At 42.4% G+C, this 20,979-nt stretch overlaps 1 protein-coding gene across 4 annotated transcripts in view; it reads right to left on the reverse strand.

Moving 5' to 3' along the window:
* Positions 1-20,979, reverse strand: part of GLI3 (GLI family zinc finger 3) — a 278,558-nt gene that overhangs the window by 175,300 nt on the left and 82,279 nt on the right. For 3 of the 4 annotated variants that reach the window (XR_002520954.2, XM_021935856.2, XM_009203061.4), the window contains one exon: positions 10,944-11,186. Coding sequence is in view for 3 of the 4 variants with exons in the window: in XM_009203061.4 (XP_009201325.3) it covers positions 10,944-11,186 (243 nt within the window). In the remaining variant the exon portion in view is untranslated. Of the gene's footprint in view, positions 1-10,943; positions 11,187-15,106; positions 17,964-20,979 lie in introns of those variants that run through there. The other variant, XM_031665376.1, reaches the window with a different exon arrangement.

The following is a 20,979-nucleotide window of genomic DNA, read 5'->3' on the forward strand; positions in this document are numbered from 1 at the left end:
ACACTTCTTCCACTGGCTTTTTGTTGGCCCACCAGGTCCCTTAATCTCATCTCCCCCAACTGTCCCACCCCCTGGCCAATGACCATGCTGGCATGCTCTCTGCTCCTGGTACTTTTTCACAGCAAACCTTTCAGTAGAATGCTCTCTCTCAGATCTCCCAGGGCAGCTTCTTTTTTTAATTCAGTTATTCTGGCTGCAAAGACACCTCCTGAGCAAGGCTTTCCCTGCCCCACCCACCTGACCTAAGGAACAACAACCCTACCCAAGGCTCTCTCTAGCACATCACCTGGTTTATTATGCTCAGAGCACCACCAGCTATAGGTTGAGTATCTCTAATCCAAAAATCTGAAATGCTCCAAAAATCCAAAAACGCTGAGAGCCAAGATGATGCCACAAGTGAAAAATTCCACACTTGACCAACCTCATGTGATAGGTCATAGTCAAAATGCAGCTAAGCCGGGCGCGGTGGCTCACGCCTGTAATCCCAGCACTTTGGGAGGCTGAGGCGGGCGGATCATGAGGTCAGGAGATCGACATCATCCTGGCTAACACGGTGAAACCCCGTCTCTACTAAAAATGCAAAAAATTAGCTGGGCATGGTGGCGGGCGCCTATAGTCGCAGCTACTCGGGAGGCTGAGGCAGGAGAATGGCGTGAACCCGGGAGGCGGAGCTTGCAATGAGCCGAGATCGCGACACTGCACTCCAGCCTGGGCGACTGAGCGAGACTCTGCCTCAAAGAAAAAGAAAATGCAGCTAAAACTGTTCATGCATAGAAGTGTTTTAAAGTACTGCATAAAATCACCTTAAGACTGTGTGGAAAAGGTATATATAAAACATAAATGAATTGTGGGTGTAGACTTGGGTTCCATCTCCAAGACATCTCATTCTATATAAGCAAATATTCAGAATCTGAATTCTAAAACACTTCTGGTCCTAAGCATTTCAGATAAGGAGTTCTCAACCTGTATTTTCTTGTTAAGGCTCTGCCTAGGTGTTTGTTGTGTGTCTCTTCTGGCTGGTATGCCGCCTTTGAGAACAAGAACCTGATTTGTTTTGGCAAACGCTGACCCCTCAGGACCTAGAATAGTGTCTGACTCACAGCACGATCTCAAAAAAATGCACAAAGTTTTTAAATGAAAATAAATCATGCATTATGTACTCAATGGAGTGAGACTCGAGGCAGGTCACGTCAGCAGTGTTATCAGAAGGGCTGAGGCCCCTAGAGGCACTCAGGTGTCTCCAATTGTTCACTATCTCCCATATCATCGATCGTGGCAATGTGATAAACACATACTACATTTAAAACATCATTCATGGTAAAAGATAGAGGCTACATAAAAATGCATCTCACAGACCTATATATGAGAGGCAAACTGCACATTTGATCAAAAGGTCAACCCACTTGGTCAGGTTCACTGAGCCAAGCTGGGATCACAGACACCAAGTTGGAGTGGATCACAGATCCTCTGGCAGGAAGCAAGGTCACAGGAAAGCTACCATTGTGTGTTAGTTTCCCTTCGCCCCGGGGGGAGGAGGGAATACATTTCTTACAAAGAGGAGACACAGGGATAGGGGAAGGGAAAGGAAAAGTGAAATTTTGCCCCATTTCAGAACAGGCTTATTCCACGAAAGCAAACCAAAAAAAAGAGCTGGCGTTTGCTTCTCCGCATCCCCCACCTGCACTTCTCTGCTCTTCTCTAAATTACCTAGGAAACAGGCACCTCCTTTTACTCCACTCACAAGAGAAGAGCACAATCAGGATGCAGATCTGGGTACCCCCAGTGGACGAGGTAAACACCCCGCTTCCTAGAGTGGGCTCCCTCTGATCCTCACAATGTCCACTGATTAGGCCCCGGCTCCCTAGGGAGCAGGCACAAGTCTCCTCCAGGGTCCCACCCTCTCCCCTGAGACTCTTTCAGTCCTGGCTGGATTGCAGGCTCATTCCACTAATGCCAGTCTTTGTTCTCATGCTCCCCTGGTGGTGTTAGCTACTGAATTTCCCAGCTGAATTTCACTTGGTTATTTCTGGGCCCTATCTCCAACCTCACCGTGGCCCCCTGCACAATTTCTCTAGCTTGACTGATGTGAGGGCATTTGGGAGTCTTCTAATAAAATAAAACTCAATGCTTTTTTTTTTTTTTCATTTTGAACACTGTAAGTGGAAATTAAAACATGCCTTGATGCAGAACACAATTAATTCTTTAGGAATGAAGCCACAGTTATTTCCTATGTTTTTTATTTGCAGTTTGTGATCAAGATATTGTGGTGGCTAGGGTTACCTATTACAGAACAGCTCAGCAGTTGAGAACGAGTAAAAATAAATTTTGTTGTCTTGAAGAAAAAAATATGACCTGCTGGCCAGGCGAGGTGGCTCACGCCTGTAATCCCAGCACTTTGGGAGGCCAAGGCAGGCAGATTACTTGAGGTCAGGAGTTCAAGACCAGCCTGGACAACATGATGAAACTCCCTCTCTACTAAAAATACAAAATTAGCCGGGCATAGTGGCGCATGCCTGTAATCCCAGCTATTCAGGAGGCTGAGGCAAGAGAATTGCTTGAACAGAATCGCTTGAAGCAGAGGTTGCGGTGAGCCGAGATCGCACCATTGCACTCCAGCCTGGGCAACAAGAGCGAAACTCTGTCTCAAAAAAAAAATATATATATATATATGACCTGCTACACAAAGGGATGCAGCAGCACATCCTTGAAGACCAAATGAGACAGCAGCCCAGCCAGAGATGCCTGGGAGGGGAGCCCTGTCACGGAGTCGCACGCTGTCAAACTGAAAGCAGGGGTGAATTCAACTCTGCGATGGAGAAATTCTGGGTAAGTGATGGAGAACCCAAAGATCTGTCTAAATATACAAAGGGCCATGGCACAAGTCTTAGTAATCACCCCAGACTCTTGCAGGAGAGAAACAAACAGCTCCTCTCAGAAGCCTGCTGGCCTGCACCTCTCGAGCCCTGTCTTCACCACTCCCCTCCTGAAATTCACCCTCCAACCACGCAAAGATTTTTCTCAAGTCCTTGCAGGTGTCCAGGTCTTCCTTTGGCCTCCAGGCCTCGACAAATGCTCCTTTTTGCCTAGATTACTCTTTCCTCACCTCTTTCAGATGTCACCTCCTCCAGGAGGCCTTCTGGACTGCCAAGGCTGGGCAAGTCCTTCACCTGCTCCCAAAGGACTCTTCACTCTCTCCTCTGACAGCTCCCTTGTATTGACTTTTTGATGGCGTAAAGTTTCACAGAAGCAGGCACTTGCTCATTTTGGTCAACACTGTTTAGCACTTATGCAACACTCAATAAGCAGATGCTCAATTAACACATGACTGACAGAATGAACACAAAAATAAACAGTTAAAGGAATCAAATGGAATCTTGCTTTATTTTATTCTAAGAAGAAACTCATTGAAAACTGAGGTTAATGAAAAGCCTGGTCCCCCTCAAAAGAAGTGAAGACATTGGGAGGATGAGAACATTCATTTTAGGAGAGACCCAAATTTCATAACTTAAAGAACTGAGGAAGTTGGATCCTTTTCAAAGAGTACAACAAGAATCCAAGCTATATCAGAAGACAGGGAAAAGAGAGCAATAAAATGCCAGATCGGTTACTCTAAATTAACCCAAACTGTGAACAGCACACAGAGGAAAATCAAGCCCTTTCCCTAAGAACTATGAAGATACCGCACAAATTTATAGGTATGAGATCAAGAAAGCTAAGGCAGGATGGGAGATTGAAGCTTCAAGAGACATCAAAGGTAACATTCTTTAATTATACAAGAAAAAGGAGGAGGGCCGAGGATAATGTTGCCTCTATTAAGAAAGCGGGAGGGAAAGCTGTTAGCAGATGGCTGTGAAATGGCAAGAGTTGCTATTTCTCATGTTTTTACTCTAGAAGGGAAGGAAGGAAGGAAGGAAAAAGGGAGGGAAAGGACGGAGGGAAAGAAACCATAGGCAATAACTAAAAAAGTGCCATTTGGGTAGGTGCCAAATCAGAAAAGATAAATAATTACATGGAATCTTTAAGCAACTGGATTCATGATCCTGAACTGAGTTGCACATGGGACCTCCCATTAACATGGATCAGACGCATGCTTGGATGCTAAGTTGGGAAGATGTTACCGAAATATGAATTGACTAGAGGCTGTTGAAGACAAATACATCACTGAAATTTGGAAAAAGGCAAACAAACATCATGCTCACCTTAACTACAGGGAGAATACCTACTTGTTCGATGTCAGATGGGTGTCATGGAAGAGAGGCAGCTCTCCTGTGTTAATCGCATAGTATCTAAGATTAGGGTCCCCATCCAAGTCTATGAATGAACTGCCAGCTTATTCCAAAGAATCAAAGTCCCTCTCTTATGCTGGCGCAGTGGCTCACGCCTGTAATCCCAGCACTTTGGAAGGCTGAGGCGGGCGGATCACCTGAGGTCAGGAGTTCAAGACCAGCCTGGCCAACATGGCGAAACCCCATCTCTACTAAAAATACAAAAATTAGCCAGGCGAGGTGGCGCATGTCTGTAATCCCAGCTACTCGGGAGGTGGAGGCAGGAGAATAGGTTGAACCTTGGAGGCGGAGGTTGCGGTGAGCCAATATCGCGTCACTGCACTCCAGCCTGGGTGACAGAGTGAGACTCTGTCTCAAAAATAAAAAATTTAAAAATGCAGATTTTACAAATGTACAGATGTACAAATGTACCAGAAATACTTTGTACATCGCCTGCTCTCAGGAAGGATGAGGTGGCTAAGTTTGGATTAGAAGTTGTATACAATAACTAAATTGTAAAAGGGAAGCAGAAATGACAATGTCTCTTCATGTGGTCAAGAAGTCACTCTGATGGGAAGGCTGTGAGCATGGGTCACCTGGAATTCCACCTCCATGGTGACTGTGATAAGCATCCGAGCAGCTCCCAACTTCTCTGCCCTATGGCGGCACACATGAGTCCCCAAGTCCTACCCTAGGAGTTTTGGTATCCACAGAAGATAAGTACTGCCTTGGACTAATCACATTATTCCAAAGGAGGTCAGGCCGCCGGGTAGGGGCAACACAAGGAAGTAGCTGTGATGTGTTTAAAGGTGAGAATGACATGACTACTCAAGTGTCCAGGGTAGGAAAATATCCATGTAAGATGGCTCTTAGAGACTTTCCAACGACGTGGGTCGTTAGATAGGCCTTCAAACATAAGCAGGATTTGAAGGCAAAGAGAAAGCAAGTAACTGGTCCAGGAGAAACAACTATACAAGTAGGGCAACAAGGGCAGGGCTAGCACCAGAGCAGCGGCCAATGGGAGCTGAGTCAGCTGTAGAAGAGAACAGTGCTGGGCGGCAGGGGAAGAGAGGACTGGACTAGTACACCAAGGGGCTAAGTGATTTTCTCTAGAAAATGTGGTCTCTCTTGGTCTTTTCTTTCTCTTCCTGGCCTGGGTGGTCTTCAAGCTTCTCCCAGTCTCCTTTAATAAATTTATCCTGAAAACTGATGAATAAAATTGTTATCAAATTTTTCCAAATGCTACAGGACTTTTCTCACTGTTGTTCCCAGTTTCATTCGCTATCTCCTAAGACTGAGATACACAGACTCACGGTCGCATCAGGCACAAGAGTAGTCAAGATTCACTGGCAACAGTTCAAATCTGGAACACTAAGAATTATTCCTAAATCTCTATTGCTTTGCTCGAAGTTGTCTTGCAATGCAGCTCTTTAAAAGTCTATGGAAGTGGCTCACTGTTTCTAGTCTTAAAACATTATCTCTGGATTACTAAAAGAAGGCCAGGTCGTTCTATTGAATTTCTAAGAGAAAGACAAGAATAAGCAGGGAGCTATTCTTAAGCTCACAAATAACAGTTTTGCAAAGGTCCATGGACTTGTTTGGATCTCCTCACTCCAGTTCTTACTGCAATTCAAGACTAACAGCCGAGAAAGCATGAGACCTAGCAAAGCCCCCAGGGTGTGATCCAACATCAGTCTTTCTGGTTAAATGATCTAATTTTCAAAGGGGGGAAAAACACAAAGCATTTCTGATTGGCTCATCAACTGTTCTCCAAAGAGGTAAAAGACAGTCTGGATGAGAAGAGAACTAAGAGCTAAGGGAACTGTCACTGCCTTTACAGTTTGGTCAAGACAAAACTGTTCATTTGTGCCTTGTAGGCATTTTTGTCTCTCACAGTCTCGAGATGACACTTGGATAGTAAGAGAGAGAAGTAGGAGCAGGTGTACCTATTAAATATGTAAAATATACATCCTCTCTTCCATTCACTCAGAAGATGTATTTCTAAAGGGATGTGGAAAGTCACCTAATATAAAGACAGACAGGTAGAAAAAAAAATCTATGCAGTTTTTTAGCACACAAGAATGCAAGTGGGCTTAGCACAACAGCCTTCCACAGAAAATAAATGCAAGCCAATTAAAAATTCAGGGTTTTTTTCTTTAAGCTAATTCCTCAGGTTTTGCTAATTAGCAACCAATAGTTCTGTCATCTGAGCTGGGGAACACAGGAAGAATACCAGTGGTATGTTTTCAATCAAAGCATTTGCATGGAAGAATGAATCATATTTTCCACGAAGAATTACTGCTTAGGAGCAGTTGGGGGCAGAAGAAAAGCAGCCTTCCACAACTATAAAACTGTAAAGGAGACCTGAAATTTTTTAAAAAGGAGGCATCTTTCTGCCCCCTTTACCAAAACCAGCAGAGACCCTATAATATGACATGACTAGTGAATCCGAGGAACTTTGCACAAAGATCCCTGCAGGAATAGTTTAAAGACTTCACAGTAAGACAGAAGACAATGCAACACATGTTTTCTGCAAGAGGGAAGTGAATAAAAGTTAAGTGTCGGCCAGGGTACAGGAATGCTTTAACTATTATGTCACCTGCCTTTGAAAGTTTATAGAAGATAAACGCATGGCAGTCAATGAAAGCAAGGAGAGATGGTGGTTTGAAATACCTGGCTACACACAGAGCATGGGCAGAAGAAAATTGCTGAGGAATATTTGGGCAGAGGATGGGGCTTCTTACCCTGACTCTGATACAAGAAGATCAGGTCCTTCAATCTAACCCCTCCCATGCTCCCCCAAACTATAAAGCGCTAGTGATCCTGTAACCGAGAGCCTGTCAGCACCATGCCATGCCTGAGCCATGCATCTAAAACGTCTACTTTCGCGCCTTGATATACAGCCCATCCACTGTGACTCTTCATGAGCAAAAACCCCTATCCCCCTGGGAGGATTTTATTCTAAACATATGCTGTGAATGTCTGAAGTGCCCGCTGTCCCTGAGCTTTCTTTTTTCTTTTTTTTTTTTTAAGCCACAAAACCTAAAATACTTTGATTTTTGCCTAACTACAATTTCTGAAGATGCAACATTGCATTCCCAAATATAATAAAATCTTGTGCAATAAAAATTTTACAGATGTCCTTCTGAAGGGGGAGAAAAAAAAAACAGAAACGGTTTTCCCTTTTCCGGTCTTACAGGAAGCCTGCCCACACTTTAGAAATACAAAGTTCATATATATAGAAACACAAATTAGGCATCTTGGAAAGTCTACAATTTCCAACCACAGAGAAATGAAGGAATTGCTGTGAGTGTTCACATGGCCAGCCCACTGGATTAGAGGAGTCTTTTCTTTTGACCGGCTCAGCAGAGCTAGCAAATAACTCAAGGGCAAGGGGAATGGCCTAAAAAGATGTCTCTAAACTTGAGCTACTGAAGGTCTGCAGTGCGCTTGTGTTGTTGACAGGGCCCAGGACCAAGACAAACTATACCCACAAGATAAACAAATGTGACCAAAACTGTACGTCTCATTTTCAAAAGAAGGTATTTCTTCATACACTAAAAAATTCATGGAAAATTTATCACCTTCAGTTCACATCAATCATTAGCTTTGCCTGGATAATTAAATCCATGTGAGCAGACAGATTTTATTATAAAGTGTCTTAAAAAGTACTTGTGATACTGGTAGGAGATTAAGTAATCCAACAGAGTTCTAAAGAAAAAGTAAAGTCATATCCCATATGACGCTGAGGCTTAGTTTAGGATATCTTTAAATTATTCAATATGAATAAATAATACCGTATCTTTTATGTTCCTGCATGTATTAAAGTTTGCATGTGTTGTATACTTTCTGCTAAGAATTTAAAAGTTAACACTTTTCAAACTTGTTTAAAATCTTTACAATTTCTTCACTTACTTAACAAAAAAATTATAGTCTATCTACTGAGGTTGACTGAGAAAGATTATGTTCAGAAGGCCACAGTGCACAGCTCTAACCACACCACAGTTACAGGTTTGCAGTTTGCTCAGTTCCCAATCTGTGTTATAGAAGAAACTGGTCTCAGGCAAGCAGGTGACCAGGTCTGGCGGGAAAAAAAAAAAAAAAAAAAAAAAAACAGTCTACACTGAATCAAATACGAGTGCAACCCTCTCAAACATGACTTAGAGAGTCAACTTATCACATATTGATGAAGAGGAGGAGGATGAGGATGTAGAAGAGAAGGCAAAAAGGGGGAGAAGGAGGAAGAGAAAGCAGAGAAAAACTACCTTAGTACTTTTGAGGCACTTACCATGTGCCAGAGATTTTAGTTAATACTTTATTTGCATTGTCTCAACTTCCACAAGAACACCATGGAGCAGGCAGTCATATTATCGCCCCATCCCACAGCGAGGAAAGGATTCCTAGAGGGATCAGCACACTTGTCAAGGTCACACAGCTAGCAAGTGACAAAGCTGGACGTTGAACCCAAATTCCCTGAGCACTGAGCCAATCTGTGCAGTCTTTAGGATTTCCCGTCCATATTATCTATATAATCATGTAATTTATGACCAATTTAGGGAGTACACTGGGATGGTAGGTCAAAATCGCATTTGCCATTTGGTTACAGACAGCTTACACAGTTTATAAGTTATCACATAATTTTAACACTGATTTGAACAATACAGTGGGAAAATCTAATGAATACCCCACTATGAATGCTGTAACCTCAAAAGAGAGTGATGATCGATCAATTCGGATCCCCCTAAGAGTTCTCCCATGCCCACCATTAGTTAATAGGAAATTGGAGGTCCTGGAGATGGGTCCCACTTGCACCGCTGAGGGAGGATGAGGGTCCCAGGTGTAGAGAGCTCCCAGCCCCTCAAAGGACAGGAAGACTCGATGGGGGAAACCGTTAAAACAAACGAACCAAGAACAAGCTGCAAGTTGAATGGCACAGAGAGTAAGTTAACGGTTATCTGCTCACTACTGTCAGCCAAAGAAGAAGTACTCATCAGCTGTCCTGACTAATTAAATACCTCACTAATTACTGGGCATCTTGAAAAGACAACAAAACATAAATATGAGATGGGAAAAGTTTGTGTTCACACATAAGAACAAAAACAATGCAGGGAGCTTTGGCCAAGAGTCTAGCCTAAATTTTTCTTAAAAAGTAAGTCTACTACCTGGGTCTATAAATATAGGTAGAAAGCATGTAGGAGTCCCTCAGATTTTCTGCATGGATGATGTTTAAAAGAGACTCACAAATAAAAATATAATGCAGAAAACTTGGGAATGTGCCCAGAGAAAAAGCCTACCAAGACTATTTTAAACCTTCATTCCTGAAAGGAAAGATGAATAAAATAAAACTAAGTAAATCCTGAATGAAGGAACGAACCAGCCCAATAGCCTTCCCCCTTATTTCTGTATTTACAGAAATAAGACTGATAACCACTTTTGAAACAGAGAAGTTGTAATCTTTTTCAAAAGCTTAGAAGAATCCAGAAAACTCTCCTCCGTGCTTCTGACTACTTTCTAAAAAATGCACTCTCCACTTAAAACAAAAAAATGTAGCTTCCATCTTTTCCAACAATATAATCTGATTGTGGGGGGTGGGGAGTGGTGGTTGCTGAGACTTAAGGTTATGCGAGGCCCTTTGATCTGAGGAGTGAGCATTTCCCTTTGCTGCAAGCCAACTAATGAAGGGATGAAATTAGCTTTTATCCTGGGCACTTTCTTGAGCAAAAAAACATGCACTAATCAGCTGTCCTCACTAATCAGTCATCTGGCTAATGACCTTTTGCCTTAAAACACTAAAATTTCTGAATGATGTGGAAAAGGGGAAACACAAACCAGTCCCCCTCACTGGAGCTCAATGGATCATCTGGAATTGGAGCCGGGAAGGTTAAATGGCGAGTCTGAATCCTGGCAAGGTGATAAATCTGTAATCAAGAGCTGCAAGCTTTGGCACCTCAATATGAACTTCATTACTCCACAACCAAATTGTATTTTTTTAACTAGAAACAGGCCAGAAATAAACTCAACCCTTATACATTTTTCTTTGTATTCTGCCTTTGGAGAAAACCATCCCATACTTGAGTTCAGAGTCCTAGTTAATTTCTTAAACGTGATTAGTGCTGAGAAAGGAGTTTCTGATGTGTCTGGCATGCTGGTTAGAGAGGAAAATACAGCATAACGAACAATCTTCCGTATTGAGGAATTTAGCACAGATTTTTAAAATAAGGTTTGTTCTCACAAACCATCAAAAATGGGAATAGCCAAAATCATTAAATTAAAAAATCATTAAAAACGGGAATTGCGGTTGTTGAGGACTTCTCTTAATGTAGCCTGCTTTCATAACTACATAACAACAATTTTTTTCTCCTGCAGCATCTGTTTGGATGGAGTAACTTTAGCTCTACTTCTCAACAAAAGTCTCATGTGGATTAGTCACCAATGGACCACTTTCCTGAAGGCCGCCCCTCTGAAGACTGACGTTGCTTAGAGATGTAAGAAAACATCTCTCTCTAAAAAGAATGGGTAGGAAGTAGTGAAAGTAAGAGAGAAAATGAAAAGAAAATTACACCTTTTAATAAATTATACAAGCCAAAACTTCATAAAGCGCACACACACACACACACACACACACACACAGCCCTCCCCATAGCTCCTGAACAAGTGCTGACTGGCATGGGCACTTACGGTAGTGGGGCTCCATGTAACCATTCCTGGGGTCCATGGCAAACACCGTCCCACGGTACGGCACAGAGGGCTCCGCCAGGTGTGGCAGGGACCCATGGATCTCTTTCTTGATCAATGAGGCCCTCTCGTCACTCGATGTTGAAGGTTCCTCACTGACTTTGCTGAGCCCCTGGACATTCTGTGGCTGCATAGTGATTGCGTTTCTTCTCTCTCTGTGATAAGTCTGTCCAGGACTTTCATCCTCTAAAGAAAGAAGAAAAATGAAAGAGTCTGTAAACTACTTTAAGGAGCAATTAAAAAACCATGATCAATGAGGTCTCATTCTCAATATCCCTCTCCTGGAAAAAAAAAAGTCTCTTTCTAATTCACGGCCACTTTGAAAGCCACAGGGCTGGGACGGGATCTTTGCAAGACAAAATTGTTTATGAATGAGAGTCCAAAGTACACAAATACACAGGGAAGGATGAAGGGGAGCAGGTAATGAGCCTATTAAACGGAGATGTAGGGGTCGGCAAATTGGCATCACCAGCTTCTAGCTGGATCTGCGTGTGAGGTTTCTGCTCATGGGCTGTCCAACATCTTGCAGGTCCTACATGGAACTGAAACCTTTGCCAATCTAAGACTGTGCATGTCCAGCTTCCCTTTGCCTGCCTGGGGATGCGGGGCCTCCGGGGTGACACAAAGTCCTTCCAGCTACCCACTGAGGCTCTGGTTGCTCCAGCGAGTGTAGGGCCTTTGCTCCTAGAGAATGACCTACTAGGAAGTTATCCAAAGGTTTATGTGGTTTTGTTGTTTTAAGTCAGATTTGTAGCCCAGCAAGAGATTTGACAGAGCCAAAAATGGAACAGAAAACTCATTGGTGACAAGGGATAAAGGTGCCAATCATGAAAACCTACAGAGCCTCTAGTGAGATACTTCCTGCTTCTGTCCATACAACAAAGCTGAGACCTAACTGGAAAACAGAATGAGACTGAAAGTCCAGATGTGAGATGGCTCTGAGGGTGAGGAAGGAAGGTATGGGGGATGTTGATATGTGTCCATGTTCTGGTGGGTCCATACATTTCTTCAAAGATGTAAGAAACAGTTTGAAGAAATTCCATATACAGTTGGTATTCCAGTTTCCTAATACTTCAGTTCCTTTTGATCAGTAAGAACTTTCCATCTCTCCACTATGATTCTCTGCAAATGTGATTGGATGACCTTTCTATAATAGCGGATCAAAGAACCCATGCATAAAATTAAATCACACAGACTATGTGAACCCACAACAAGTGGACCAATTCATCTCTTTGAATCATACGTGAACTCTAAACTACATGATCTCAAACAAGTTCCACATTTAATCAACAGACTGTGCTCTGGCAGACAAGCGCTGATGGAAAGAAAGCTGCTGTCCAGGTACCGCTTAGACATCAAATGTAAAAACTGTTTCCTATTCCTATCTAAAAAAAACGAAAACGAAACAAAACAACAAAAAAACTGTATTTGGGTATAAATAAAACCATTGTTGTGCATTTTAGATAAACAGATCTTGAACACATCTTATTCCCATATACAAATTTATCTTCAAAATAATCCATAAAGCAGATATGATTAACTAAGGGCTCCCCCGATAAACAGAAGAATAATGCTTTAGCAGTTTCATAACCCTGATCAAAGTCAGAAGGAAGTAGAACTGTAAACACAGACTTGCATAAAAATACAAACTGAAAATACCAAATACTATTTATGTTGACTCAGGACTTGAACTACCTAAAGCCAGTAGCGAGTTTAGTTTTTCTGCCTGTGTGTAAGACTTGAAAACTAAGCAATATATTCCTTACCTTAGCAAATGACTTACAAAACAGAATAGACAATGAGGTACGTTTTGGTCTTTACAGAGAATTTGCTGACTACTAAAGGTAACTGTGAAATATTATTTTAATATTGTCTTGTGCAGATCCTCATCCCAAACCTTATAATTAAGGGGTAAATTATACATTTAATCTATCAAGTAAAAACAGAAACAAAAACAAAAATATCCTGTAATCCCACATGTTCACATTGATCTCTATGAAAGCAATTCACACCACGCTCCTGGTAATTTTAAAACAAACTACAAAAGATAAAATACATTTTTACTTTCCCTTCTAACTAATACTTTTAGGCAGTAGGCCACCCTTGTACTTCATTAGCAGAAAACCCACAGTTTATATAAAAATGCTGCAGTTATGTAAAAGCAAAAGGGTGTCAAAACACTAAAACTTACATCAGTTTTATAAATATTCCTATAACCTACAAATGGCCCAAGTCATATTTTCCACTAATTTGTGCTCTGTATAAAGCCTTTATTTCAAACTTAAATCTGAAATGAACTTCCAGCACTGAAGTGCAAATTCTTTAGAAAGGGACCTTCATTTGGAGGCTAGAAAACCCTTCCTCAGGGGGGCTGTGACACATAATTAGCATTCTCTGGGAAAGATGAATAACCAAGCTCGGCTAACCTGTTCCAGGTTTAAAACAGGATTTCCTTGACTTAATCGTCCTAGAAGAAATTAACTTTTCTTCTCTTAAAACGGCATCCCTATAATAAACTCTGTCTTACAAACTACGTGTTTATGATGAGTATTTGAATCCAACCTCACAAATAACTGAATAATGAACGGGTTATGGCCTGACCAGAGAGTCCTCCCACCATTCCCCCAACCTCTTGAGAGAATAAGCTCAGAGAGGGTAATGGGGCAGCTGAGTGGGGAGGGTGAGTGGAAATGAGGCTACCTTTTAGCTCAATGATTTTCTTAATGAGAGTTCACCCAACAAAAGTAAATATTAAAGTTATAACAAGAAGTTAGCGAAGTGCACATTTTTAACACAGAAAAAATTAAATTAAAATTACTATTCCCTTAGTAAAGTTAAATACAGGCAAGATTTTTTTTTTTTTAATGTGAAAACTTCCATCAAGAAACTTACTTTTACAATAGTCAGTGCTATCCTAACTTTACCCAACCACACATCTCCGCCCCAAAAGGAAAACTCCAGCAGACAAATACTTCATGAAGTTTACCTCCTGTACCAAGTTGCTTGTGACGGGCATTCGTATGAAAACCTGACAGTACACACACTCCACAATACAAACAGTTACGAGGCTTGAAAGAACTCTGTATACAGGGAAAGGGACACTTTCCAAGCAATATTCCTGCCTGCTCTTATAAATTTAGCAACCACTTCAGCAAGCCAAAAGACGAAAGCTGTCTAATCTTGTTCAGTTGAGCCGAGTTGTTCAATAAAGTTTGAGAGTCAGTGCAGACAGGCTACGCCAGGCCAAATTATTGACAGAAACACACTGTCCACCATGGCAACAGGCAGAAGTCTGCTGCAAAAATGTAAGCAAACAGCCCACTGCTCCAAGAGCATCTGCCAATGGACTTTAACAGCCAAACACAAGGCAACTGTTCCCGCTTCTCTATGTTTAACAGCTGCAAGCTCGGGGGTAAAACTGAAACATGCAATTCACTAAAATCTTTCAGGAAAAAAATGACTTTAAATACTGTCATCATAATCCCACTTTGTACCTCCTCCTTTTTGCATATCCATCCTCAAGTGGAAGTTAACAAATCCCTGCCCCCAGAGAGCTGCCCAAAGCAGCACGTTTTAGAAACTGTCCCAGAATTTCCAAACTCATCCAAAAGCAACTGACATCAAGATACTCTTAGTGCTAGAAACTGAGAAAAAAAGAAAAGAAAAGTGGGGTCCTTGCAAACAATGCTTAGGATGATTGCAATAAAGGTCTGGAGAAAGTAATCACGTTGCTGCATGAAGCAGGACTCGAACATGCACTTGTGTGCGCTTGCAGACAAACACCTATCCGATTTCTCATGGTAACCGAAGAAACAGGTTTGGGTTTTTTTGTTTTGTTTTGTTTTGTTTTTTTTCTGCCCATGACTTGAGAGAAAAGTTTCAGGCGATTCATTCCAGATAAAAACAAAACTCTGCCGGGCATCACTAACTAAGGACACCTCCTGTCACCTAACAAAATTAGCTGATTAGGAGCTCACAGTATACCTGTTCACCCCCTTTTCCCCCTTAGGATTGATTTTTCCCTTAAAACCCATTTTAATACCACTACTCCTCTCTTGTCCCAAGACCTAGAAGACGGGGAGTATAAGAGAACAGATAATACTTACAACACAGTCCCCAGGCTCTGGCTAGCTACTTTGTGCCAACTTCTCTTGGTGAGCTCTCTCTAGCTGCGCAGACCCTCTAGGAACATTCTCGGTGTCTCTCTGCCTCCCTCTCCCTCTCCCTCTCCCAGGCAGTGCTGCTCCCATTAGAGGAATTAAAAGTGGTTGGAGCCATGCTAAATTTAACAAGCTCATTAGTATTCTTTCTGAGTGCTTCCGAGTGAACTCTCCCTATTCAAGCCTCTCTCTCCAGCAGAAGGGTCAGGCGGCTAATCATTAAATCAAACTAATGTCACCCTATCACAATCAGCCCGAGAGAAGGAGGGTTTATTATTTCAGTTTATGCTAAATAAACGGTTTTACAAATGGTCCCCAAGCAAGGTCAACAGCAGCTTCAATTACAAGACAAACTTAACAAGAGTTGCTATAAACCAAGTACTCTGTATTGACTTAAGAACAGGCTCCGCTCCACATATTGCCACTAGCAGGATTGTACAGGAATGCATATTGTAAAATAAAGGAAGGGGTGAGCTTTTTTCTTTGCCAGAATTTGCGAGTGCACAGCGACTCCTCATTCACCTCTCTCCAACCAGCTAGCCGCTCAGCTCAATTCACCCCACACAAAGGCTGGAGCCTAGACCTCAATGGACCGAGTGAAACATGTTCAAAACTAGGCTCTCTATTGTGACTGAATTTCTTAACATCTTTTCAAAAAGCGGAGAATGCCTTGAGGCTAAAGGAAGAAACAGGCTAATGGTGAATTGGGAATTCTGAGCAAATTTCAGAGCCCTTTCCTCCTAGCTTTTGAGGTTGAAAGCAAGCTCTTTCCTTTCAAGTTTCAAAGTCCTTTTTCCTCCCGCAGTGTCACAGAAGGATTTGAAAAGAAGGTAATTGTGCTCGCAGTCTCCCTGATCAGAGCTTACGTCCTATTTCTGGTATTTCGGAATACTTCTTGCAATAATAGTGCATATAGCTCAATCCCTTAACCGGCCTGCACTCTGCAATTGCTCATTAAATGAACAATTGCTGGTATAAAATGCCTTTTATGTTCAAGGTCTGGATATAAGATAAGCATTCTAGCACTCTAAATTTGGTTTACTAAGGAAACTCTCCATCATTAAATTACAAAACTGAAGTCAGAATATCAGGCTTTCCCAGAAAAGTGGCACTCAGGTTGCAGCGAGCCAAAATGAAGGGCGGATGGGGCGGGCAGGGAGGAGGCAACAAAATGTTAAGGGGGGAAAAAAAAAGACTGGAGGATACTCAGATTTCTAGCCGAATGGGATTCTAACAAGCAAATACTATTTCCATATTTAAGGTCTGAGTTTGTGAAACCTTGTTACTTCTATATTGAATGATATAATAAAGTCATGTTCAAATGAATTAAAATACAGAACTAAGGCTCCGTAAATATGTTGTTGACTAATCTGGACCCCTCACAAACAAACATCTTCCCCATCCTTAAGAAAAGAAATAACTCTTCTCATCATTATTTACATCGTCTCATGTGATCCTCACAGCAACCCAGTGATGGCAGTAGGACAAGGTATGAGGTCCAGTTTCCAGATCAGAAACTGGTCGTCATGTCCCAGGTGAGCAAGTGATGCAAAGAAAATTCCCATATGCTTTACTGAATCCACACATCCCTGTCCCTTGTTAATACGACAAGAGCTCTATTCCTGGGTAGGTTTTTGGAATGATACCTGGATATGTGCCCCAACATCCACCACCACCAGTAAAAAGGAAAAAAAAAAAAAAGAAGTAATGACATTGCTATGCACAGAAAATTTCAAAACTGAGACACTCTCCCATTAAGTTTTTGGTAACATAAATCCACTCCTGGAAAACATCGAGAGAAACCCAAATGACAAATCTATGGGGAGACACCGGACCCGCACGGAGGACCCGCACAGGGGCAATCCTCCCACTTCCATGCGCAAAGACACACGCAGGCCCCACTCAGCGCTGCACACCCTCTCCACCGCACTCCGGGTCTCGGCCAGGGGCTTTGTGTGTTCCAGGAGTTTTTAATGTGTCTCCAAAAGCCTGGGGCCCCGCCCTCATGTCCTGAACAAGACACAGAGCATCGTCCCTCCTTTCCTCCCGGGAAATTGCTTCGCTGTGTTTGCAAGGAGCATTATTTCATTTGTTTTCCTATAATTCATTTGTTACATCTTATCAGCTTTTATTTCTTTAGTTATTTACATGTTGATGCTCTTTGAATAAAAACCAACGTAATCCAAGCCCTCGCCTCCCTGTTTCAGAATTCTCCCCAAGACTGACCAAAGAGAGATCAGAAATGAAAAACAGAAGAAGCTAAGTATATTCCAAAGCACTGTAGAATTATGCTAGGAAGTGGGAATAAAGTTCCTGTAGTTTTTAAAAGCAGAATATTTCCTCTTTCCATCTAGACTGCAGTTCTGCCAAGCCAGCTTGGCTTCCAAAGGGCGTGAGCAAATAATGCCTACTCTAAGAACATTTCCAATACCCTCGGGGTCAGACTTTGCCCTTGTGCTGCTGCACATACATCTCCCATTGACAATGACAGATGACAGAGGGAGGGGCCCAGATAGATCAGGAGAAAGCACTCAGCTTTGTTTGCAACCTTTAAAGTGCACTGCCAGGCCTGCAACATGAGAGGGCTGCAGCAGAATTTGAAGCCTTGGGGAAATTCAAGTGACAACCTTCCCTCAAAGATGATGGGATTGCTCTCTCTTCCTACTTTCACCAACCAGGAGGTCCCAGGGTGAAAGGAGAGAACGTAGAAAATGCTCTCCATCAGGCTGAGTGCAGTGGATCACGCCTGTGATCCCAGCACTTTGCGAGGCCAAGGCGGGCAGATCACCTGAAGTCAGGAGTTCAAGACCAGCCTGACCAACATGGAGAAACCCCATCTCTACTAAAAATACAAAATTAGCTGGGCGTGGTGGCGCATGCCTGTAATCCCAGCTACTTGGGAGGCCGAGGCAGAAGAATCGCTTGAAGCCAGAAGGCGAAGGTTGCAGTGAGCCAAGATCACACCATTGCACTCCAGCCTGGACAACAAGAGCGAAATTCCATCTCAAAAAAAAAAAAAAAAAGAAAAGAAAAAGAAAATGCCCTCCATCAGAGCCATAGAGTAGCGTAATTGTTTTAATATTTCTACTGTTCTTTTTGCCAAAGAATAAAACGTAGTCTAGACTGACCAATATTCCAGTGGCTTCCACTGGAAACCATTTGCTCCAAAGAACAGCAGGTTACAGCTCAAACCAAGGCAAAATTCTCACCTCACTCCCCAACTGCTCAGTTTACAGAGCTCCATTCAACTTCAAAAGAGGTCCCTGGGATAGAAGGGAGTGGGCAGAGAGAGCAAGATGAGAATTCAGATAAACGAAAATGCAAAACCTGAAATGGCTGTTCCCCTCACTGCAGTAGAAAGCTCTGATGGCATGAAGAGCAAGCTGCCTCCTGTATTTTTTTTTTTTAAGATAATGACAATGATGAGCAGATAACATTATCAGCTTGTCTGAAGCTTCAGCAAGCATGCCCTGTATAGCCCATAGGGTTTCCATACATTTTCCTGTGCCTCTGAACCCTCACAAATAAAGAGGTCTGCAGCCTCATCTCTACCCCTGGGAGGATGCTTCTGGACATTGATGACAAGGTCAGCGAAGATCGCTGTGACCTGGCTGAACACTGCCCTGAACAGGCACTTAAGTGCAAGCACAAACCCATGGGTACTAACCATCTTTCAAAGCTCCCTACAGAAAGCACCTGCCAAATCCAGCATGCACTTGGGAACAGGAAAATATAAACAAAACAGTACCCTTGAGGGCCCCAGCGGGCTCGCCTTTAAAAGGGAGGAGGAGATCTACCTTATTTTCCAAGCGCTTGCCAAGACTCTTTCTTGAATTAAGAATTCTAAAACAACATCATGGAGCTTCTTCTATTAGTCTGCTATTAGTTGCTAGTCGCTGCTTACACAGAGTGAGTTAATTAGTGGCATCAAAGGCAGTACAATAAATTCCCAGGAGGGTCAAAAATTCTGCCTTCTGCTTAGTAGCGCATTTATGCCCATCTCTCTCTGAGTCACAATCTCACGAACATTTAGATATTCAAGATTTCTTTGAGAATTCAGTTTTAGTCTTTGACAAGCAAAGAATGAAGAGTCTCTCTTTCTTACTTTGCACATACAGACCTGGGCAGTTAAGATTCCATAACGAGATCCACGGCCAACAGTGAAGCAGAAACAATGACAGGCCTGTTCCGAAGGCCAGAGGGTCCAGTTTGCTGCCGCCTGGCTGCATCCTCCGATGGGAATGATCCTATCACTCTGGAGATCTAGCCCAGCCCCTGTGTGGCCAGAGGACTTACAGCTTGGTTTTCCTTTAAAGGCACGAAGGAATAAACCTCTGTGTGCAGCGGCTTCTTCCTTTGGCAGTGCTTTCAGATGCTGGTTCCCAGGTCCACACCCTCCTCCCATCACCATCAAAGTCCTATTTCCTAACCTTTCTAACATTTTTCCAAACTGCAGAAGTGAACACAAACTTAATGGGTTACATCTGGTGTGTTTGTGTTGCATGTTTTTGTTTTTAGAAGATCACGGAATAAGAAAGCCTGAGCATATGGTGGTATTATATTTTTAATAACATTTTAGAGACCATGCTTATGCCCTTGCAGGAATCAAGCGCTCCTGGAGAGTGCATTTAAATATCACGATAATACCATTATTGTACCAAAAGGAGCTAGAGGCCACATGACCCCCATGAGGGACAGACAGCAGGGCTCACCTACACTCAATCAGCCCCCGGGCAAAGGCCAGGTGCTGCCTGGGTCAGGTTTCTGCAACAGAAACCCCCTCTAGCTATGGCCCACTGACCTCAGCTATGAAATGTGCATTTGAGAAACCCAAATGTAAATACCACCTTTTGATTCTTCACAATTATATCTAAGCAGCCTGCTTCTAGTGAGCTAGCCACAAAAGTCTGCACCTTTACAAAATCTCAGATAATGGCTCAGGTACTGCCTATGAGGGAGGAGGGAAAGGCCACAAAACATCACCTCTCACAAAGCACACCTTCATGGCCACAGACATGACCCTAGCTGCTCTCCTTCCTCACCACAGCCCCAGGAGTTCACTCACTTAGCCACTAGGCTGCCATGTCTCTAAATTGTTTAAGAATTCAAATTTTTGGAGGAAAGGAAGGTAGGAGGAAGAGAAATACATAATTTCTATAAAAAATTTCTAAATAAAAAGAAAAATGTCAAGGAAATGCGCCTATTAGCATAAAAATGTATAGATTTTTAACTTATATTTTCTCAATCATGTTAGAGTACAGAAAAAGCTGATGTTTGGTTTTTATTTTTAATTCTATGTATTACCTTTACTATAATTATCTAAAGAAGTTCAAATTAAGTACACACAAATTGAAAAATTATCCCACAAGTTTATCTTTTGAAGCCTTGCTTTAAACTATTTATCCCACCTTTTGAAACAATAGAATATAGCCAAGACACAGCAGGCTAGGTGTGCACATATTAATAACACCTCCTGCTGGTATAAGACTTTAAGAGATTTTGGTAATTAGCCTACGTGAAATTATGTGATCATTTAATTATCTCCTATGCATATGCAAACACCTCCCCAAAATGCCAAAAATACCCTAAGGTCCCTCCGTAAAAACTTGTTAACTCAGTTTTTACCAGCCCACTCTGGAAAGGCATAAATGGGAAATGTGTTAACAACACTAGACTGTACTCTGCACCTCACATTTATTGAGCACTAACTAAGTGCCAGGCCAGAGCGATGTGCTCCGTATGCATTAATCCCACTGAGTCTTCACAGTCCTGTCCAGTATACAGTATCATCAACCAGTTATTCAGCTCAAAGTCCTGAG

Source organism: Papio anubis, chromosome 4, assembly GCF_008728515.1.
Source record: "Papio anubis isolate 15944 chromosome 4, Panubis1.0, whole genome shotgun sequence".
NCBI classification, from domain to species: domain Eukaryota; kingdom Metazoa; phylum Chordata; class Mammalia; order Primates; family Cercopithecidae; genus Papio; species Papio anubis.